Source organism: Lethenteron reissneri, chromosome 45 (genome assembly GCF_015708825.2).
Source record: "Lethenteron reissneri isolate LAM-NWPU_2019-01 chromosome 45, ASM1570882v1, whole genome shotgun sequence".
Lineage (NCBI taxonomy): Eukaryota > Metazoa > Chordata > Hyperoartia > Petromyzontiformes > Petromyzontidae > Lethenteron > Lethenteron reissneri.
In genome coordinates, this window is record NC_083823.1 from 9,903,090 (window position 1) to 9,921,258 (window position 18,169).

Genomic DNA, 18,169 nt, shown 5'->3' on the forward strand with positions numbered 1-18,169 from the left:
ACTGTGCTCATTTATTACCTCAGCAGTCCTGCTTTCGAGTTGCACTTGGTGATCTCACTCCATTGCGGCAGCAGAGAACCCAGAAATTCTCACGAATCTTAGTTAACTTTTAAAACTTAAAGAGGTATTCAGTCCATGTGACAGGCAGGGGAAGGGGAAATACCCACACCACTGACTTTCTTTCCAGACTCCTCAGTTCCGAGTTCTCGCAGCAGTGTAGGGCCCTGTTTGAGCTCCTGCATAGTTCGATAAAAAGTGTGAGTTTTACCACAGGAGCAGTATCTTCGATTCTTCAAATCTTCATTGTCGTCTTAGTGATAACATTTTAATTGTAATCAATCTTCACGGCGATATCTGTGTAGTTTTATTTTGGTGCACAGTCGCCAAGTCTTAAGCTTTATTTGCATGCAGTCACAGCACCTGTGTGGTAATAGTGGCGATGGTGATAGCTGGCACCAAAAAGTAAAGTATGGCCGTTCGAACCAGGTGTCACAGCCGTGGTTTAACCATGCGAGCAGGAGACCATTATGCCGCGCATAGCGAAGAAAAGGCCAGTGCCATTCACCTCATATCGAACCTGGAGCAAGGGTCCCATTTTTGGGCCTTGTACCGTCTGCAGTGGCCAATGCGAGGTGGGTCAGCTGCGAGGCTCGCCAGGGACCAGTGGACCGCACCGGAGGGCGAGTCGGCGACTACAAGCACAGTGCCCGCAAGTGACATCTTGGAGGTGGACAAACCCCATCTTGTGCGTAGATGCCAACCGAGCATCCCTCATCACGGTTCCCATTACTCAGGTCATATGTACGTGTAGTATGCATCTCACGAGGCACACACAGAAGTCTGGAGGCACCACGATTTATTTGTAATAAAGATCGCGGAAGCAACTTCTGGAATCAGGTTTGTTTATTATCTTTCTTTCACAGCTCTCATCATACGGACTCTTCTGCTATCTAACTCCCTCACGCTGTTGACAGCGTGAGAGGGAGGGATAGAGAGAGAGAGAGACTGTCGCTGCCACGTGGCAGGCTCTGGACCCCCAATCCTGCGTGGCTTCTCCCTTCATTCGTTCCAGTTCTGATCACATGTTGCCCGTCTCCACCCCTTTTAATCCCTGGGTCACGTGGTGCCTTTCAGCCAGTCCTGGGTAACCTCCCTGGAATCTTCTAGATTCCATCCTACGGTCCCAGGACTACGCCCCTAACTCATCCCCCCATTGGCTGTGGCTAAAGCCAGCAGGGCCAATCATCTCCTTCCAGGTGTCACCTTTCCATTACATCAGGGCCACGCCCCTACACCTCTCCCCATTGGTTATAGGCCTGGACCGGTAGAGCCAATCATTACAAACGAGGTGTGACTATTCAATCACCCAGGTATACTCTCACATTACATATTCACAACTCAACAGGGCTATGGGTTAACAAAACTCGGGGTTACTCTAGACCGACAAAGGGGTCTCTATGTAAAACTGAGTCCCCGACGACCAACGCTCTCAACCCCAGCTCCCCCGCCAGACAACCCTGATCGCTCCGCCCCCGTCCCTCTCATCCTCACTCCGCCTCCGGCCACGCCCCCTCCTCGGTCTTTCGAGACGGAACCGGAGCCAGCGTCACATGTCCTCTGGGGCCCCCGTTTCAGGGCCCCCTTCACTTCCCTGAGTTGGCACGTCCCCTCTCTCTCTCTGCGACGGGATCCTGCTCTGTCGGGCCTGCTTCTCCACCACATCTCCGTCGGCTCCCTCGAGAGGTACGTGCACACTCCTTTACCATTTGTAGTTGTTGTCGGCATATACGCCGTAGAGACGCTATTTACGTCTCTACATCACCTTCCCCTATATGAAACTCAGCCGTCTTGGCTGACCGACATATATCCCATGTAACGTGTGGGCCTCCAATTTAGAACGCAACAAGAGAACAACAATAACACAATAAATAATCCCGAATGAGGAAGAACCAATATATACACTATATACAGGGCTAGGGAGAGAAGACGAGTGGGAGGAAGAGAGAAGAAAAAAAACTTAGTTGCAACTATTTACAATGGACGAGCCACCCCCTGGACAGGCCACAACTACACCTCGCACATGCAACACCGCACTCGAGCACAAGATGAACCCGGGTCAGCTATTGACCCATCTGGCTCGAGTGGCGGCTGTGGACGACGGTGGGAGGCGCACTTCGACGCCAGAGGATGGTCATTTAAATTGAGCTGTCTTTGCCCAATTCCTTGATGCTGGCCCGTCAAGCGAGGAGGGTGCGGTCCTCTGGAGGCTTCGGGGGCAGCCGGAAGATGGCTCGACGAGCACGGCACCTCCTGAGTCGAAGAACCCCCATGTGGTAGAGGGTCGGGTGATGGCGGCTCTGGACTCCCCCATTCCCCCCGGGCCAGTCTGACCGGTGACGTTGGTCCCGTTCGGCGCTTGGATCCTGCGGGCGGAATAATAGAACTGTCCTGAGGAAGGACGTCAGTCAACGCGCGCCCCAGCTCATCGGACTGACCAGACACCCGGCCCTCGAAGTGGAGATGAAAGACTAATGGCAGGTGGAAAAAAAACATTTTAGCAGCGACGGGTACACAAACCAGCGGCGGCAACCACACTGAATCCGCACGCACTGTGGACTCCTCACCTCCACCACTTCGACCGGCCCCTGCCATGGTTTATGTAACTTTGGGAAGGTTCCCATCGGGATATGGGCGCAGTGGAGCCACGCCTTGTCCCCTGGCATCCATACAGTAGTGGACTGGCGAGGCTTGATGAGCCGTTCGTTGACCGCCTGCCACAAGGCCGAGTTCCCTCGAGACGCCTCCCTAGCTTCAGCCAATCACTGTAGGGGAAGGGTACGATATCCTAGTACACTTCTCCAGTGGTTTGAGCTGCACATCAATTGGTGGGTCACGCTCCCTTCCATACATTAACAAGAATGGGGAGAACCCGGTAGAAGTGTGCGGGGCGGAACCGTATGCTGCGAGCACGCCTGGAACATGTAAGTCCCAGTCAGACTGGGCTTCATTGACACGTTGGCACAACATCAAAGTCAGGGTTCTGTGTAACCTTTCCACCATTCCGTCCGTCTGGAGGTGATAGGGCGACGTGCGCACCTTTTTGGTACCCAATTGCTCGCAAACCTCCTTCAACCGCTTGGACGAAAATGTTTTGCCTTGGTCTGTCAAGAGACGTTCAGGGGCGCCTTTATCTAATACATAGCCATGAAGGAACGCATCTGTGATGGTCTCAGCTGATTGGTTTGGTAACAGCCAGGCCATTGGCCAACGCGACAAATATTCCATCCCCACCAATATGAATTTATTCCCCTGCGGAGTGGTGGGGAACGGACCGAGAACATCGAGCGCGACAAGTTCGTTCACCCGGGAAACGCAGATGGATTTCAAGCGGTGGGCGATCTGCTCTCGGTGGAGGTTTGCAGCGAGCGCATTCCTTGCAACCTTGCAGCACATTATAAACGTTGTCGGCCATACCGGCCAGAAAAAGTTTAATTTTTAAAGTAGCCAAAGTTTTTTGGACACCAAGGTGTATTAACCGCACATGCTCCGCCCGTGCTCCGCCCGTATAACCTTCCCCCGCATAACAAATGCCACGACCATGGCGTATCGATGGGATTTCTAGTCCTATTTCATCAGCAAGCCCCCGTCTAGGATGACCGACGCTCTCAACCCCCGAGGCAACGCCACACAGTCAGGTCCCCCGCCAGACAACCCCGATCGCTCCGCCCCCGTATCTCTTATCCTCCCGAGCGTGGCCTCGCTCCGCCTCCGGCCATGCCCCCTCCTCGGTCTCTTGAGACGGAACCGGAGCCAGCATCACATGTTCCTGGGGCCCCCGTTTCCGGGCCCCCTTCACTCCCCTGAGTTGGCACGTCCCCTCTTTCTCTCTGCGAATGGACCCTGCTCTGTAGTGCCTGCTTCTCCGCCACGTCTCCGTCGGCTCCCTCGAGAGGTACGTGCACACTCCTTTACCATTTGTAGTTGTTGTCGGCATATACGCCGTTGAGACGCTTTTTACGTCTCTACACACGCATGTCGCCATAGGGGGGGCTACCATGTGGCCTTTGGGTTGCGACTCACGTTCGACCCGGGCTCCCACAAGTACTTCCCACATAGGGGAGCGTAGCCGCTCCAGGTCCCCCGTGCAAGGGGGGCGGGTGATGGTTCCGTTGGTGTGGGCTCCGCGTCATTGGGCAATTTGAGCTCTGGGTCTCAGTGTGATTGGGTAGAAAAAACGTACTGGGACAAGCGCAACAGTGCAGGGCCTTCGAAAAACCAGGCCGTGCAGGCCCCCGATGTGACAAGCGACCTTGTAGGCTCTTCTGTTAGAGGGGGTGTGAGCACAGAATCTTTTGTGAGAGGTGGGGACCAGGGGTGGCAATATGCATTCATTCAGTCTCTCCCTATTGTTGGGTTGGCCCAAGAAGGAGAAGGCTCGCATCGGGGTCATATCGCCATTCTGGTGTGTCTGACAGACCTGACTCGTCAGGGTTAGAGGATAATGAGGACTCTGTAGCGTCCTCATCTCGTTATATTTTGGGGTTAGGATCCTACATCTTGTGGGCTGCTCGATGTCGGCTCTGAATGTTTGGGTGTTTGCTATCTTTTGCCTTCCACGTGAATGCTGGGCAAATGCCGATAGGTTCCTCTCATATCTTGTCACAATTGTTTAGGGCTTTTACCCCAGATGTGCTCTCCATTTGGGTCAGGGTTTGTTCCTTCACACTTGCACCTGGTGCTTAACAACTTAGTGGCTTCTCCGTTTGAGTCCTCACTACCTATTCGGTCATGTTGCTGACTCTCAAGATGGAGTTCTTGATTGCCATCACGTCTGCAAGGAGAGAGAGCGAGCGAGTGAGCTACAGGTCATAATGGCCGCTCCCACCTTCACGGTGATCATCAGGGAGCACGCTAGCCTTCGTGATCTCCCCTCGGTTCGTCCCGATTATTTTTTTCACGTTAACTAAAAGATCATTCTTCCCTCTTTCTGTGCTCCCTCCTTTTCGCCGCCCCCCATCTAGAGAGCAACATCTCCAACTGCTCTATCCGGTGAGGGCCTTGTCTCTCTATCGCAGTGAAACCGCTCCCTTTCTGGTACCCAGTGCAGTTAGTCGTCTACCCCAGTTGTCTTGTTTTTCTCAGTGATGCTATTGAGTTTGTGTTTATGGAGTCACGTGATATAAGTGCTAATGTCAGATTATGTTTTACAACTTTCCAACCAAGGTTGAAAGTGCTAATGCATCAGCTATGTTCATATGTATGTCCATCTGTCTGTATCTCCGTACGCCTGAAAATCTCTCCATCCATCTGTCCATCTCCCCGTCTGTCTGAGCATCTCTATATCTGTCCATCTCTCTGCCTGTCTAACGATCTCTCTGTTTGTCTCTCCGTCGGTCTGTCTATCTCTCCGTCTGTCCATTTCTCTGTCCATCCAGCCGTCTCTCCATCCGTCTGTCTGTTTGAGGTGGAGAGAGGGATTGAGGGTGGGGAGTTCGCGATAAATCATCATAAATCAGCAGCTATAATTGCGATGTTTATTCGAGGACTTTGAGGCGTGGAGCCAGAGCTCAAAGTCCCTCATGTGGCAGCTTGAACCAGGTGAGATCCTAGACAGGTGATCGCCTGAACCGGTTAAACCATAAATGAGCTGCTGCTTGAAGGTGGATGATAGTGCCTGGATACTGCTGATGCTGCTGCTGCTGCGGGGTGAGTGCAGCAGTGGGAGGGAGTTTCAGATGGCCGCTGCTGCTACTGCAGCTTAAGGAGAAACGCCGCTCAGCCAGGACGGTCCCGACTCTGGGCACGATGAGCAGATTGTTGGACGATCTTTGTAGGATGAGGCGGTTTTGCCATGGTCAGTGGAGTGAGAAGGGTGGAGGAGAGGTAAGGGCGGGAGACTTTGAGAGAGAGAGCTCCGTGGCACTGGATAGCGATGTTGCGCTGTGTCCATGATTTTGTTGACGGGATCAGTGCAATGTTATTTGTGCAGCTCTGGAAGTTCCGTGGCCCACGCGTGACGCGGAAGACAGTGCGAGGACGCCATAGTTTTTCGAGCTGTGCTACTGATGCCCAAGTGTGGCTGGTATTGTAATGCTTAAGGTGAGTGCTGACAATGTTTCAAGCCAGAGAGTGTTGTGGTTGTAGTCAGCATTGGGCGGATGTGCCAAGAGACCCTGAGATGGCATTTGCCGCACTTATACCTGTGTTGAGGATGTCATTTTCCCAGTGAGAACGTCGAGTCCACGGCGATTCCGAGGATTTTCAAACAATTTGAGAGGCCCAGGGCGGACCTGGCGATTAGTAGGTCCTGCGGGAGCAACGCTATGCTGAGCTGCTTACTGTGTAAGTGATGGCATTATATTTATAGGAAGTTATGTTGGCATTCAGGGGGACAGGGCAAGTTTGTTTTTTTAAACGGTCGACCAAGATTAACCGATTGTATCGGAGTCTGCGAGCACCGCACGGGACGTCACCAGTGACGCCGCACATCGCCAGACCCCATCCGCGACTGCGGACGCGCCCCATGAATCTTATCTACGAATGACGGCGATGGCGTGAGTGTGACGTCGTCGCGGTGCGTCATCGTGCCGCAAAGGACGTTTCCTTCCTTGACGTCGTCGGAATATTTCGGCAGCTCCCGTAATCCGCGGTGCATGGCGGCAGAGGGGAAACGCTTCGGGCAGCGGTAGACGACGGCGGTTCGTAGCAGCCGGGGCTCACGTGGAGTTAGCTGCAGGGGAATGCGGAGGTGCGTTTTTTTGTTTGTTTATGTTGTACAGACTTAACCGTGCTGATGTGACTTCCTCCTTTGACATTTTTTCTTATATAAAAAATAGGAAAACTATGCTAAAACATTTCACGCGATAGCCACGTGCGGCAGATTTGGGCAAACTTCGTCATGTGCAGATTTGCTGTGGATTACCGGGATCGCGCGGCTGATTCCCCCACTAATCCGCCGCATACTACGTCGACATGATCTTTCTTCCGTGGATCATACAACGAACCGCTGCGGTGCAGCGCAGGTGACAGGCTCGGCGGTCTGGCGTGATGCTGGCCACCCCCTCCTGTGCCATGCCGGCCTTCATAGGTGCTGCTACTCGCTAACAGCCTGTTCAGGCTATACGGGGGATCTTTGCCTTTCCTGTGTGCGTCTGCTCACTCACACAGTTGTTATAATGAACCTCCTGGACTTTGACCCGTACCCAAACCCAGCCCCAGGGAACCCAGTGGCCTGAACTCGCTCAGCCTAAATAAATAAATAACGCAGGGGCATGCGGGGAGGAAAGGCGGGGGGGGTATGAGTGGGGGGTGACCGGGGGTAACTCCTCGTGTTGCATACACACGCAGGCCAGAAGCCACAGCAGCTGCAGCGCAGGCAAAGCCATTGAGCAGTGCGCAGGCGGTGAGGCTATAGCAACCCAGCCCCTGCCGGTCGCAGGGGGCCCAGGCTGACGCCGGATATTGGACACGTGGGTGGGGGGCGCTTAACTTTCGGCCACTGGGGGGCCCATGCTGTGGGTTCCGGGATGGTGCTGCGCGGCTCTGCCACTGTCAAAAACCCGTGTCGTTCGGCAGTGACCGCGGTGGTGCCTCCACTCGGCGTAGATTTTGCCAGGTGTCACGGTTCGTGATAACAGCCAACATGGGGCGCCACGGTAGCGAGATGTTAACTACCTCGCTTGGTATACAGGTGAGTGAGCAACGTTCATACCACAGGGGGCAGTCGGTGTCGTTCGCAGCACAGGGTGGTGCAGCCAAACACATTGGTATTCTGCACTCCGCCCAATCACCACTGCCCATCGTGGTGAAGTATGGTCAAATAACCCTCACTGCCTGCACGGCTTGCGGAGGCCCCTCATCCAGCAGTGGATTCAGCAGCGGATGGGGCGCCTTGGTGTTCGACATGTTAACTCCTTCGCCTGGTATGCAGGAGGTCGTGGGTTCGATCCCGACCCTGATGCCTGCTGTGTATTTGGAGTTTGCATGTCTCTTTCTCCCCGTGGTGGCGTGGATTCTTCTCCGGGTGCTCTATTTTTTCCTTCCACATTTAGAATAAACGTCACGCGTTTAAAGAATGTGGCTGCTATAAGCCACTTCGTTGAGCTATGATTCGTGGGAGAGAGAAGAGGAAAGAGAGAGAATGGGAAACTCAGAGGACAAGGACGGAAAATGAAACGGGAGCAAAGGGTCAGGAGAGATGAGAGGGAGGAGGAAGAGGCTCCATCGGGGCCTCGATGCTGCTGCACGGTGGAGCAGCGACGTCTGTTCTCACATTGGGCGTGGGGAGAGGGGTTCAGAGTTGGGGATGGCCACACAGACGCCACGTGCTTTACATGAAGCTTTGGCTCGTTGACATGCAGAGATTTAACTTGCAGCCGTTTTGACCAGTCGTCGGGCTTGTTTAACCAAACTTCACCAAGCTGGCCCGTGTGTGGGTTGGCGATGGGAGCCGGGGAATTGAACGACTCGCGGCTGCGCTCCTTGTTTGACTGGGGAGTGGATATCGCAGAGCGAGCTCTAGGAATGTAGGGGCCCATCTGCGGTTAAGTGTGGACAATTATTAGAATCATTCTCTGTACATCCTGGTGACTCCCCTTCTACCCCGTGCTCTTGCGCACGTAACAGGAGGGATTGATGTGCGGATAATTGGAGGATTTTGCGGATAATAGGAAGAGCGAGTATTGGGAGGAGTTTCACCCCGTATGAGTGCGTTCGTGTGTGTCTGACCTTGTATGTGCGGTGGTCTCGCGGTTAGCGCGCTGCACATGGAACCCGCTGATCCGGTCCTGGGCCTACTCGGCCTCAAATGAGTAGCTGGTGCAGTGTGTAAACACGACCACTGGGGAGACAAATGCGGCCGGGCGTGGTGTTGGCTACCTACCCCCTAGTGTACCGTATTAAAGGCTATACGGGGGATATTTGTTTATTCGTGTGGTGTGTGTGCATGGGTCTCTCATTCACGAGCCCCACAAAACCCCCCGTGACGTCTGCAGGCCGCCTCCCCCCCCCCGTTCCTGACCGACGCACGTAGTTAGCGAGCGCCTATTGAGGCCGCGTGGAAAACGCCGGTGGCCGCCCCTCCTGCATGCAGACGAATAACGACCCCCGTCCGTCCACGCGCACTCACACAACCCCACACGGCCATTGCGATTCCGCACTGCCGCCAGGGGCCGCGGGCCAATGTACGCTCTGATTAAATGTTACTCTCGTCCCCGGCCCCCCCTTCCCCCTCCACCGTCCCTCACCACCGCCACCATTGCCGCCGTCCGCCGCCTTCCCACAAATCCCATCGGCCCCCCCCCCCAACTCGTGTAATGTGTGCGTGTCCACATCGCGTCCTGTGGCATTCATCATCATCCAGTGGGGGGTGTAAGTGGTGGGGGGGGGGGGGGCGACACGGCAGAGCCCCCCCTCCCCCCACCACCATTCGTGCCGGATGGCACCAATGCTGGTACCAGCGGAAGCTCAGCTGAGGCTGGAGCTGCTTTAAAGGGCTTGGATGTGGGACGTTTGGTTCTTCCTGTTCTTGTCTTAATTGGACTTTCCCTCCGTTACGACTGACAGGTCACTGACTGGTCACTGACTGGTCACTAACAGGTCACGAGCCGTCAAGCCCCAGGACCGAGATGTCACGTTTATGTAAAACGTCTCGGGTCAGCGGGCGCAATGTCGCGGGTAAAGAGAGTCCACCACAGCCTCTGAGGCCAATGGCGATCTGAGTCTCCTCGAGATTTTTTTCAAGGAGCGCTCAGAATCACTCTCCGAAGGAGGGATCCCGCTCTGCCCCACACATTCTTGTGCTGTACCGCGTTTCCAAAGTCGACACCGCCCTCCTTCACCGACCCGCGTTGACCGGCGCGATGAAGTACGGTCGAAAGCAACCCCACGGCCCCCTACGGCCCAGGGAGGCCCTCGCTCATCCAGCAGTGGATTAGAAAGGGCTGTTCGTCTTGGCCATTCGCAGCACTCGTTCCGAGTAACTTTGACTCTGCAGTGTCCACTGAGGCGTCATCCTGACTGGACAAAAACACACCCCAGAGACCTGTGGGTATTGAAATTGACCCAAGTCTGGCCTCCTATGACCTCTTGATAATTTTGTCAGTTCCGTTGTCAATGCCCGAGGCTCACAGAGCCAGACGAAGGCAGTGGCGGAATCCGTGCGGTGGGGTGTTTAATGCGCCAGTCGAGCCCTGCACGGGCTGGCTGGTGGCCACGCGAACGCTAATTCTGTGTAAATGTCAGTCTGTGCCGCGACACGAGAGGCATTAGAATTTCAAATGGGAACCTTTCCGTCAGACGTCAAAATTGGCGGTGTCCATGTGTGTGTGTGTTCGTGTGTGTCCATGCGTGTGTGTTTGTGCGTGCGTGTGTTCATGCGTGTGTTTGTGCCTGCGTGTGTGTGTGTCCATGCGTGTGTGTGTGTGTCCATGCGTGTGTGTGCGTGCATGTGTGTCCATTCGTGTGTGTGTGCGTGCGTGTGTGTCCATGCGTGTGTGTGTGCGTGCGCGTGTCAGGGTGAGTGATGAGCGTGTCGGAGTGACGAGTGTTGGTGTGGGGAGCGGTGGCGTAGCGGTTCATGTACTCCGCTATGACCCAAGTTCGATTCACCACTCACGGTTAACATTGGCGACAGAGATGATCTGAGCCGATCCTGTACCTTCTTTAGGCCGGCTTAGCCTTAAAATGAGTACCTGCTGCAGTGTGCAAACATCGGCCCTGGGGGAGACAAAGGCGGCCGGGCGTGGTGCTGGCCACCCACCCCCTTCGTGTGCCACAGTGCCGGCCTTCGCAAGTGCTGCTGCTCGCTAACAGCACTTGCAACCCATCAGCCTTTTAAAGGCCACACATGGGGGATCTTCGCCACTATCGTAAATCATCGCGCTCTCTCCAGGCGGAACTCAGTTAACTGGAATGCATTGCCGCGACTTGCTCCGTTCAGCCCACCCCCCCTCCCCCACGACTCCCTCGCACACAAAGAGTGCCCCTGGGGCATTTCTCGAACCCCCCCCCCCCCGCCGTGCAGACATCACTCGAGGCAACACCCCAAAACCGTGTGCTCATCAATAATATCATTATTGTAGTAATAATAATTATTTGGTTCTTTCGGCAAAGTCACGTATAAAGATAAAATAATAAATTAAATACTAGCATACGACGTTTCGATTGCAACACAAGCAATCGAAACGGCGTATGCTAGTATTTAATTTATTATTTTCTCTTTATACGTGACTTTACCGAAATAACCAAAGAGTAATTCCTGCAGTCACGAAAGCTCCAAATTAAGTAGTAATAATAATCTTAATTATACGTGCATGTGTGGTGGTGCTCGCTTAAACGCTAAGCGGATTTAAAGCGCATCTCATCTGAAAAATCCCGATGCCCTGCTTTGATCTATAGCCCAGGGGCGGTGATTGCTGCTGTGTGGTCTGGCCCAGGGCACCCCCAGTGGCAGCTGTCCCAGGACCGGTTCAAATAATTGTCACTGGTGTTGGCATTGGGTGGGAATCGAAATCGGGTCGCCGGGTTCGTAGCTAACCAATGCTCTATCGCTCCCCACTCCCCTACTCACCCACTCCGATTAGCACGGTGATCTACGTACGATGTGAAAAAAGTTCAACATATATATACTCACCAACCCATTCACTCACTCACCAACTCACCCACTCACTCACCCATTCACCCACTCACCCACAAGAGTTGCCGCCTGTCACCCACCCACTTGGGTGGTACCGAGATCTGGCACTGCTTTGTTGAACTGGATTGCAAGGGGACTGCACAGTTCTGGCGATAGCCCACGAGCTCACAGTGTCAGATTTCACTCTGTGGTGGAATAGGTGAGAGCAACCCTAAGTGGTATATTCTGCTTCCACATCCCTGCCAGAGTTAACACCAGCGACCAGTGGTATCTATAGAGGTCCTTTTCCGAAAACTAGGTCAATGCGGCCTCAACAAGAGTGTCCGGTGCAGTGTGTCAGCACTCGTGCTGGGAACACAAAGGTAGCTGGACGTGGTGCTGGCTACATCACCCCCACCATTGTGTGCTGTGCCAGACTTATCATCATCATTAGCCTTTGTCTATCCACTGCTGGGTGAACTCATTAACACGTGTTTAGGAATCTACGTGTGTAATTCACACGTGTCCGTCCGTCATGCTCTGGATTCCCCCGGACGGCACGTTGGCGTGAGAAGCCAATGCACCACACTCTCTTGCTGGCGACACTCCCGGCAAAACTGTGTCCAAACGTTTGGGAATTTACAAAGCAAATTTGAGCGCCCCGGCGTCGCTTCATTGTAACCGACGAGCGTGCGCTGCTGAAGCGGCCCAAGCAAAGTGAAATTTGGTTGGGTCCAGATTCGGCGGGAGAAGCGGCATCACGCCAGCTCCCATTGCACCCGCAGCGGTTGTGGGCGTGGTTGTGGTTAGATTGCTTTTGCAGTTGTGGATATATAATGCGGTTATGGGTTGAATGTGGTTGTGGTTATGGCTGTGGCTTTAGAATGGGAGTCGTTGTGATTTAGAATGTGCTCATAGTTGTGATTACTCGCTCATGGTTGTGGTTATAATGTAGTCAGAGTTGTGGTTATAATGTAGTTTGAGTTACAATATGGTAATGGTTAAAATATGGTTAGCATGCAGTTATGATTGTGTGCTCATGGTTATGGTTAGAATGTGATTACGGTTGTGGATATAATGTCGTGGTTTTGGTGGCTGTGGTGATTATATTGCTTCGGTTGTGGTTATATTGTGGTTATAGTGCGGTGATTATAGTTGTGGTTATGTGGTGCTTATCCTTAGAATGTAGCAGTTGTGGTTACTTGGTAATGGTTGTGGTTATATGATCATGGTTGTGGTTATAACGAGTGTATGTTGTAGTTATGTTCGGTTTAGTTGTGGTTATAATGTTGCTGTTATGTGTATGGTTACGTGGTTGTAGTTATTGTTATAATGGTTGTACAGCTGTTGTTAATATGTATGCACGTGGTGTTGATGATAGTAACGTTGTTAATGTAAAATCGTTTTTCGTGTTGCTGATATGTCATAGTGTGGGTGCTGATGTGTTGTCGATTGCAAAGTCAGCCAGCGAGTGTCATTGGAAAATGACGAGGAAGACATCCAAAGCGCTTTTGCATTTCACCAAAGTGATCTCCAGCGCAAATGGCAGCGCAAGCAACGAACGAAGCTGATTCGGAAGTGTTCGCACCGTTGCTGAGCATGGGCCCAATTGGCCCCACACGTCCGATGGCCAGCAACAAACGGCACTAATTAAGGTTGTAACATATACGTTTCTGGAATTGAGCGAGGCTATTATAAGAGATTGGGGGGGAAGATGATGGTGGTGATGATGGGAGGATGGGGATTCCACAGTGGAGCGGTGCGAGGGAAGAAGCAGAAAGAGAAGTGAGGTGACCTGCAGTGTGGTGAGCGGATGGGTGAGCGTGTGGGTGAGAGTGTGGATGAGCGGTAGTGCAGCAGTTAGCGCGTTGCACTTCTGATCCAAACCACCCGGAGTTTGATTCCTGCTCACGGCCAACACCACGTGGCGATTATCTGATCCAGTCCTGGGCCTCCCCTCGGTGGATTCAGCCTCAAGAGTTTAATCATCGTCACTCAGGCGATGAAGGTGGCCAGACGTAGTGCTGGCCACTTGTGTGCCGTGCTGGCCATCATAGGTTAAGGCTATACGGGTGATCTTGATTTGAAGCTTTCGTGACTGCAGGAATCCATACTCTTTGGTTCTTTCGGTAAAATCACGTCGGTATAAAAACAAATAAAATAATAATATATCACGACGTTTCGATCGCAACACAAGCAGTCGTCCTCAAGCGGAAAAAATAATCCAGCAGTGGGACTTCTGAACCAGCGAGAGAGCTGTTACAACAAGAGGTTATTTATGTGGCGATGGGCAAGCAAGCGGGGTCTGAGCTGGAAAGGAATTCCATCCACGGACGCAAGCACGTCAGTTGTGTTAATAGGGGAGATTAGGGAAAGAAAGATTAGGGAGAGAGATTAGCATGAAATGAGCTTCCGTCGTGCATAAGAGTATCATCCACGTATATGTGCACAGCAGCAGTGTTAATGGGAGATTATCATTATGTTGATGGGAGAGATTAGGCATGGAGATTAACACTGCTGCTGTGCGCATATGCGGGGACGATACTCTTATTCGGCGACGGAAGCTCATTTCATGCTTATCTCTCTCCCTAATCTCTCTTTACCTAATCTCCCCCATTAACACAACTGACGTGCTTGCGTCCAGGGATGATATTCCTTTTCAGCTCAGACCCCGCTTGCTTGCCCTTCGCCACGTAAATAACCTCTTGTCGTAACAGCTCTCTCGCTGGTTCAGCAGTTCTACTCCTGGATAATTTTTTCCGCCTGAGGACGACCCCTTGTGTTGCGATCAACACGTCGTGATATATTATTTTTTGTTTTATTTTTATACCTACGTGACTTTACCAAAAGAACCAAAGAGTATGCGGGTGATCTTTGCCTTTGTGTGGGTTTGAAGTGGGTGGGTTCGTGAGTGTGTGGTTAAGTGAGTGAGTGGGTGAGTGAGCGCGTCGCGGTGGTTGAGTGCACGTGAACTCAGTGTTACTGTCGAGCGGTCATCTCCCGTCACCTCCCCTCACCCTTTTCCTTTCCCTTCTCCCCCCTCTCCCACGCTCACCCCCCCCCCCCCACCCATCTCTGTGGTTGCGCAGGACCCGGGTGACCGCAAGCCGCGACGCTGGGAGTCGAGACGTTCATCGTCGTGCCTGGAACTGAACCGAAACCATTGGAGAGGCGTTCCGGATCTCTTCCGCCGCTGTGGGGACACGCGTCCGGGCAGGCTCGGGTGGTCGCCCGCTGGCGTCTGCAGCCTCACGGGGCCGCCACAGGCTTCACTCGGCGGCGACGCTGGCGAGCTGGGGTGGGGCAGCGGGGAAGGGCTCTTCGTGTCGCCGCTCGTGACGGCCAGAAGATCGTCCCGACAAGTCGTCCGATGCTCCTGTGACCGCCAAACGGGGTGTGCGCGTGAGCGCCAGAGCAGACGCGAGTGCATTGTTGTTGACCACACGCTTGCAACGCGCTGGTTCTTGCTTCGTCCCAAAGGCAATTTAACCAAATTGCAGCAGCTTTATCCTCCTCAAAGCAAAGTATAATCACAGTCGAACCAAATTAAATTTTATTGACCAAATTCTCGTCCTATTTATTTGAACCACATTTATATAGATATTATGTTATTGTCATTTGAACCTTAACACTGTGAATTGTAATATCGTCTCATCGAACCTGATATCGACAAAAAATACCAAACCTCGCCTCGCCAAACCTCACGCAGCTCAATCCCATCGAACCTCCCCAAAAATCCAACATTCGACCGATCCCACCGTCTCCCGCCCCGGTGTCGCTCCAACAAAGAGTGGGCCCGGCAGTCTCGTCGCGTCGCTCCTCATCCTCCTCCTGCACGATGCCTCCCCCGTCTCTTACGACGCCGCCGTTGCTGCCGCTGTTGCCGCTGCTGCCCCTGCCGCCGCTGCTGCTGCTCCTGCTGCTGTGCGCATCGCCGTGCCCGGCATCCCAGCAGCAGCACGATGACCGCGAGCTGTTCGCGGTGACGCGCGCCGGCCGCGTCATGGGCCGCCGCGCGCCCGTCCTCACCGGCTCCGTCGTCGTCTTCTCGGGCGTCCCCTACGGCGAACCCCCGGAGGGCGAGCGCCGCTTCCTGCCACCGGAGCCGCGCAAGCCTTGGCCCGGCACCCTGCGCGCCACGCAGCCGCCCCACTCGTGCTTCCAGTACATGGACATGGCCTTCCCGGGCTTCTGGGGTACCGAGATGTGGAACGCCAACACGCCCATGAGCGAGGACTGCCTGATGCTCACGCTCTGGGTGCCCTCGCCGCGCCCGCGCAACGCCAGCGTCATGGTGTGGATCTACGGCGGCGGCTTCGTCTACGGCACCTCGTCGCTGGACGTCTACGATGGCAAGTACCTGGCCTACAGCGAGGGTGTCGTGGTGGTCTCCATGAACTACCGCGTGGGCGCCCTCGGCTTCTTAGCTCTGCCCGGCAGCACCGAGGCGCCGGGCAACGCGGGCCTCTTCGACCAGCAACTGGCGCTGCGCTGGGTGCACGAGAACGCGGAGGCGTTCGGCGGCAACCCGGCGTCGGTGACGGTGTTCGGCGAGAGCGCCGGCGCCGCATCCGTGGGGTTGCACGTGCTGTCACCGCGGAGCCGGCGCTACGTGACGCGCGCCATCTTGCAGAGCGGCGCGCCCAACGCGCCCTGGGTGACGATCAGTGACGAGGAGGCGCGCCGGAGGGCGCGGGCGCTCGCCGCCGCCCTCTCCTGCCCCACGGGGGACGACGCGGAGCTGGTGCGCTGCCTGCACTCGTGCCCGCCGCAGCAGGTGGGGGCAGGGGCGGGGGGTGAGGGGGGAGGGGGGATGGGAGGACGTCACGGGGGGGGGGACGGTTCACCGTTTGTGGGGAGCTGGTTTGTATGGTCGCTGGATATATGTGAACTCTGCCCTAGTTCCGGCCACCGACGATGCTGGATGTGTAATTACCAGCGAAACGTCACAGTACTCAAATTGTAAATGTTGTGGTGGCAGCATTACACGTTGACATCATTGTTATGATTTCGAGATATTGTGGGTTTACTCTCCAACACATCGGTGTGTTGGAGTAGTAACTAATTGTTCATGTGACAAGCCTTACTCATTGGTTGTGTCGGGTGGTGGTGGTGGAACGACATTTAATATTTACGTGATCCAACCCAACCCAACATAAACATTATGATGAAAACCATAAACGTCACGATTTATTTAACGTTTTTTTCTTTAAATAATATTTAAATAGGAGCCCAGTACAGAGCACAAACCGTGTCGTGGGGAGGCGGTTGTACAGAAACTCCGCGGACACAAGTCCCGAACCCCCCCTCCCCATGCAACCGAGTTTTGAGAAGGGGGGGGGGGGTAGAGTGGTCGCAGTGCCCCACCGAGTGGGTGAAGCAACGCACCAAGAGACCCGGCATGAGGCACAGACCGTGGGAGGGGTGGGGAGGGGTGGGGAGGTGTGGGGAGGTGTGGTGGTTTCAAAAACTGTGCAGACTAAAGGCCCGGGTCCCAAAGATGGTGGAGGAGAACTGGGCTCAATGCCCCACAAACAAAGACAAAGTCAAAGATCCCCCGTATAGACTGAACAGACTGTCGGAGCAAGTGCTGTTAGCGAACTCCTATAAAGGCCGGCACACGAGGGGTGGGTGGTCAACACCATGCCTGGCCGCCATTTCCTCCTGACCGGTGATGATTACACACCGCACCAGGTACTCATTTGAGGCTTATTCGACCTCGGGGAGGCCTAGGACCAGTTCAGATTATCGTCACCGGTGTTGGCCGTGAGCGGGAATTGGACTCGGGACGCCCCACACACACATGCGGGGACTGCGAGCAGGAGATTGCTGGAGCACAGTGCTCAGGGGGAGTCGTAGTGTAGGGGTTAGCGTTACGCTGCGCTTCAAACCCGGCGACCCGCTCACACCAGTGACGATTATCTGAACCGGTCCTGGTCCTACTCTAGGTCGACTCAGCCTTATATAAGTACTTGGTGTGTAAACATCAAGGGGAGAAGGGACACAGGTAGGGGGGGGACCGACACGCACCGAGTGAACTTATTGTCGACAAAAGTTCCGCGGGGCTGTGATTGACTACACAGCAATCCCTCGCCAACCGCGGGGGTGAGGTTTACTGAAAACCCCGGTGGTTCGTGAGGAACTACTGTCCTGTCTATCCCCATAGGGGGAGGTGGGGGGGGGTAGCGAGGGGTGCACCTTATTGTACTCCCCTCATATGGAGGGCGGGGAGACCAGGCTTAATCCTAGCTCGGTCTCTTGCAGGTGGAGCCTGAGACTCTTGCCTCGTCTCGTGTCAGTTCTCAGGCCGACTAAACAAATAGATTAAACTTTTTTTTTTTACTCATGCTGGCTGGTTGGCTCGAGCGTGCGTCGCTCTCATTGGCCGAGCGAATGCCAAAAACAGCAGTGGCTTCTGGGTGCGTTTCCCTCTTCTCGTAAGAGCTTTGTAGAATTTTTAGGATTTTCTTCGTTATTTATTTTTGAGTACAAAAGTTTTCTCAAAGACAAAGAGCAGCTATAACTGCGGGGTAGCGCTAAGCGAGGTACATCTGC

The 18,169-nt window shown here is 54.1% G+C and overlaps 1 protein-coding gene across 2 annotated transcripts in view; it reads left to right on the forward strand.

The window, feature by feature from the left end:
* Positions 1 to 18,169, forward strand: part of ACHE (acetylcholinesterase (Yt blood group)) — a 57,136-nt gene that overhangs the window by 26,089 nt on the left and 12,878 nt on the right. The window contains exons 2-3 of one of the 2 annotated variants that reach the window (XM_061570364.1): positions 5,022 to 5,049; positions 14,704 to 16,391. In XM_061570364.1, the coding sequence (XP_061426348.1) occupies positions 15,453 to 16,391 (939 nt within the window). In that variant the 5' untranslated portion in view covers positions 5,022 to 5,049; positions 14,704 to 15,452. The remainder of the gene's footprint in view (positions 1 to 5,021; positions 5,050 to 14,703; positions 16,392 to 18,169) is intronic. The other variant, XM_061570363.1, reaches the window with a different exon arrangement.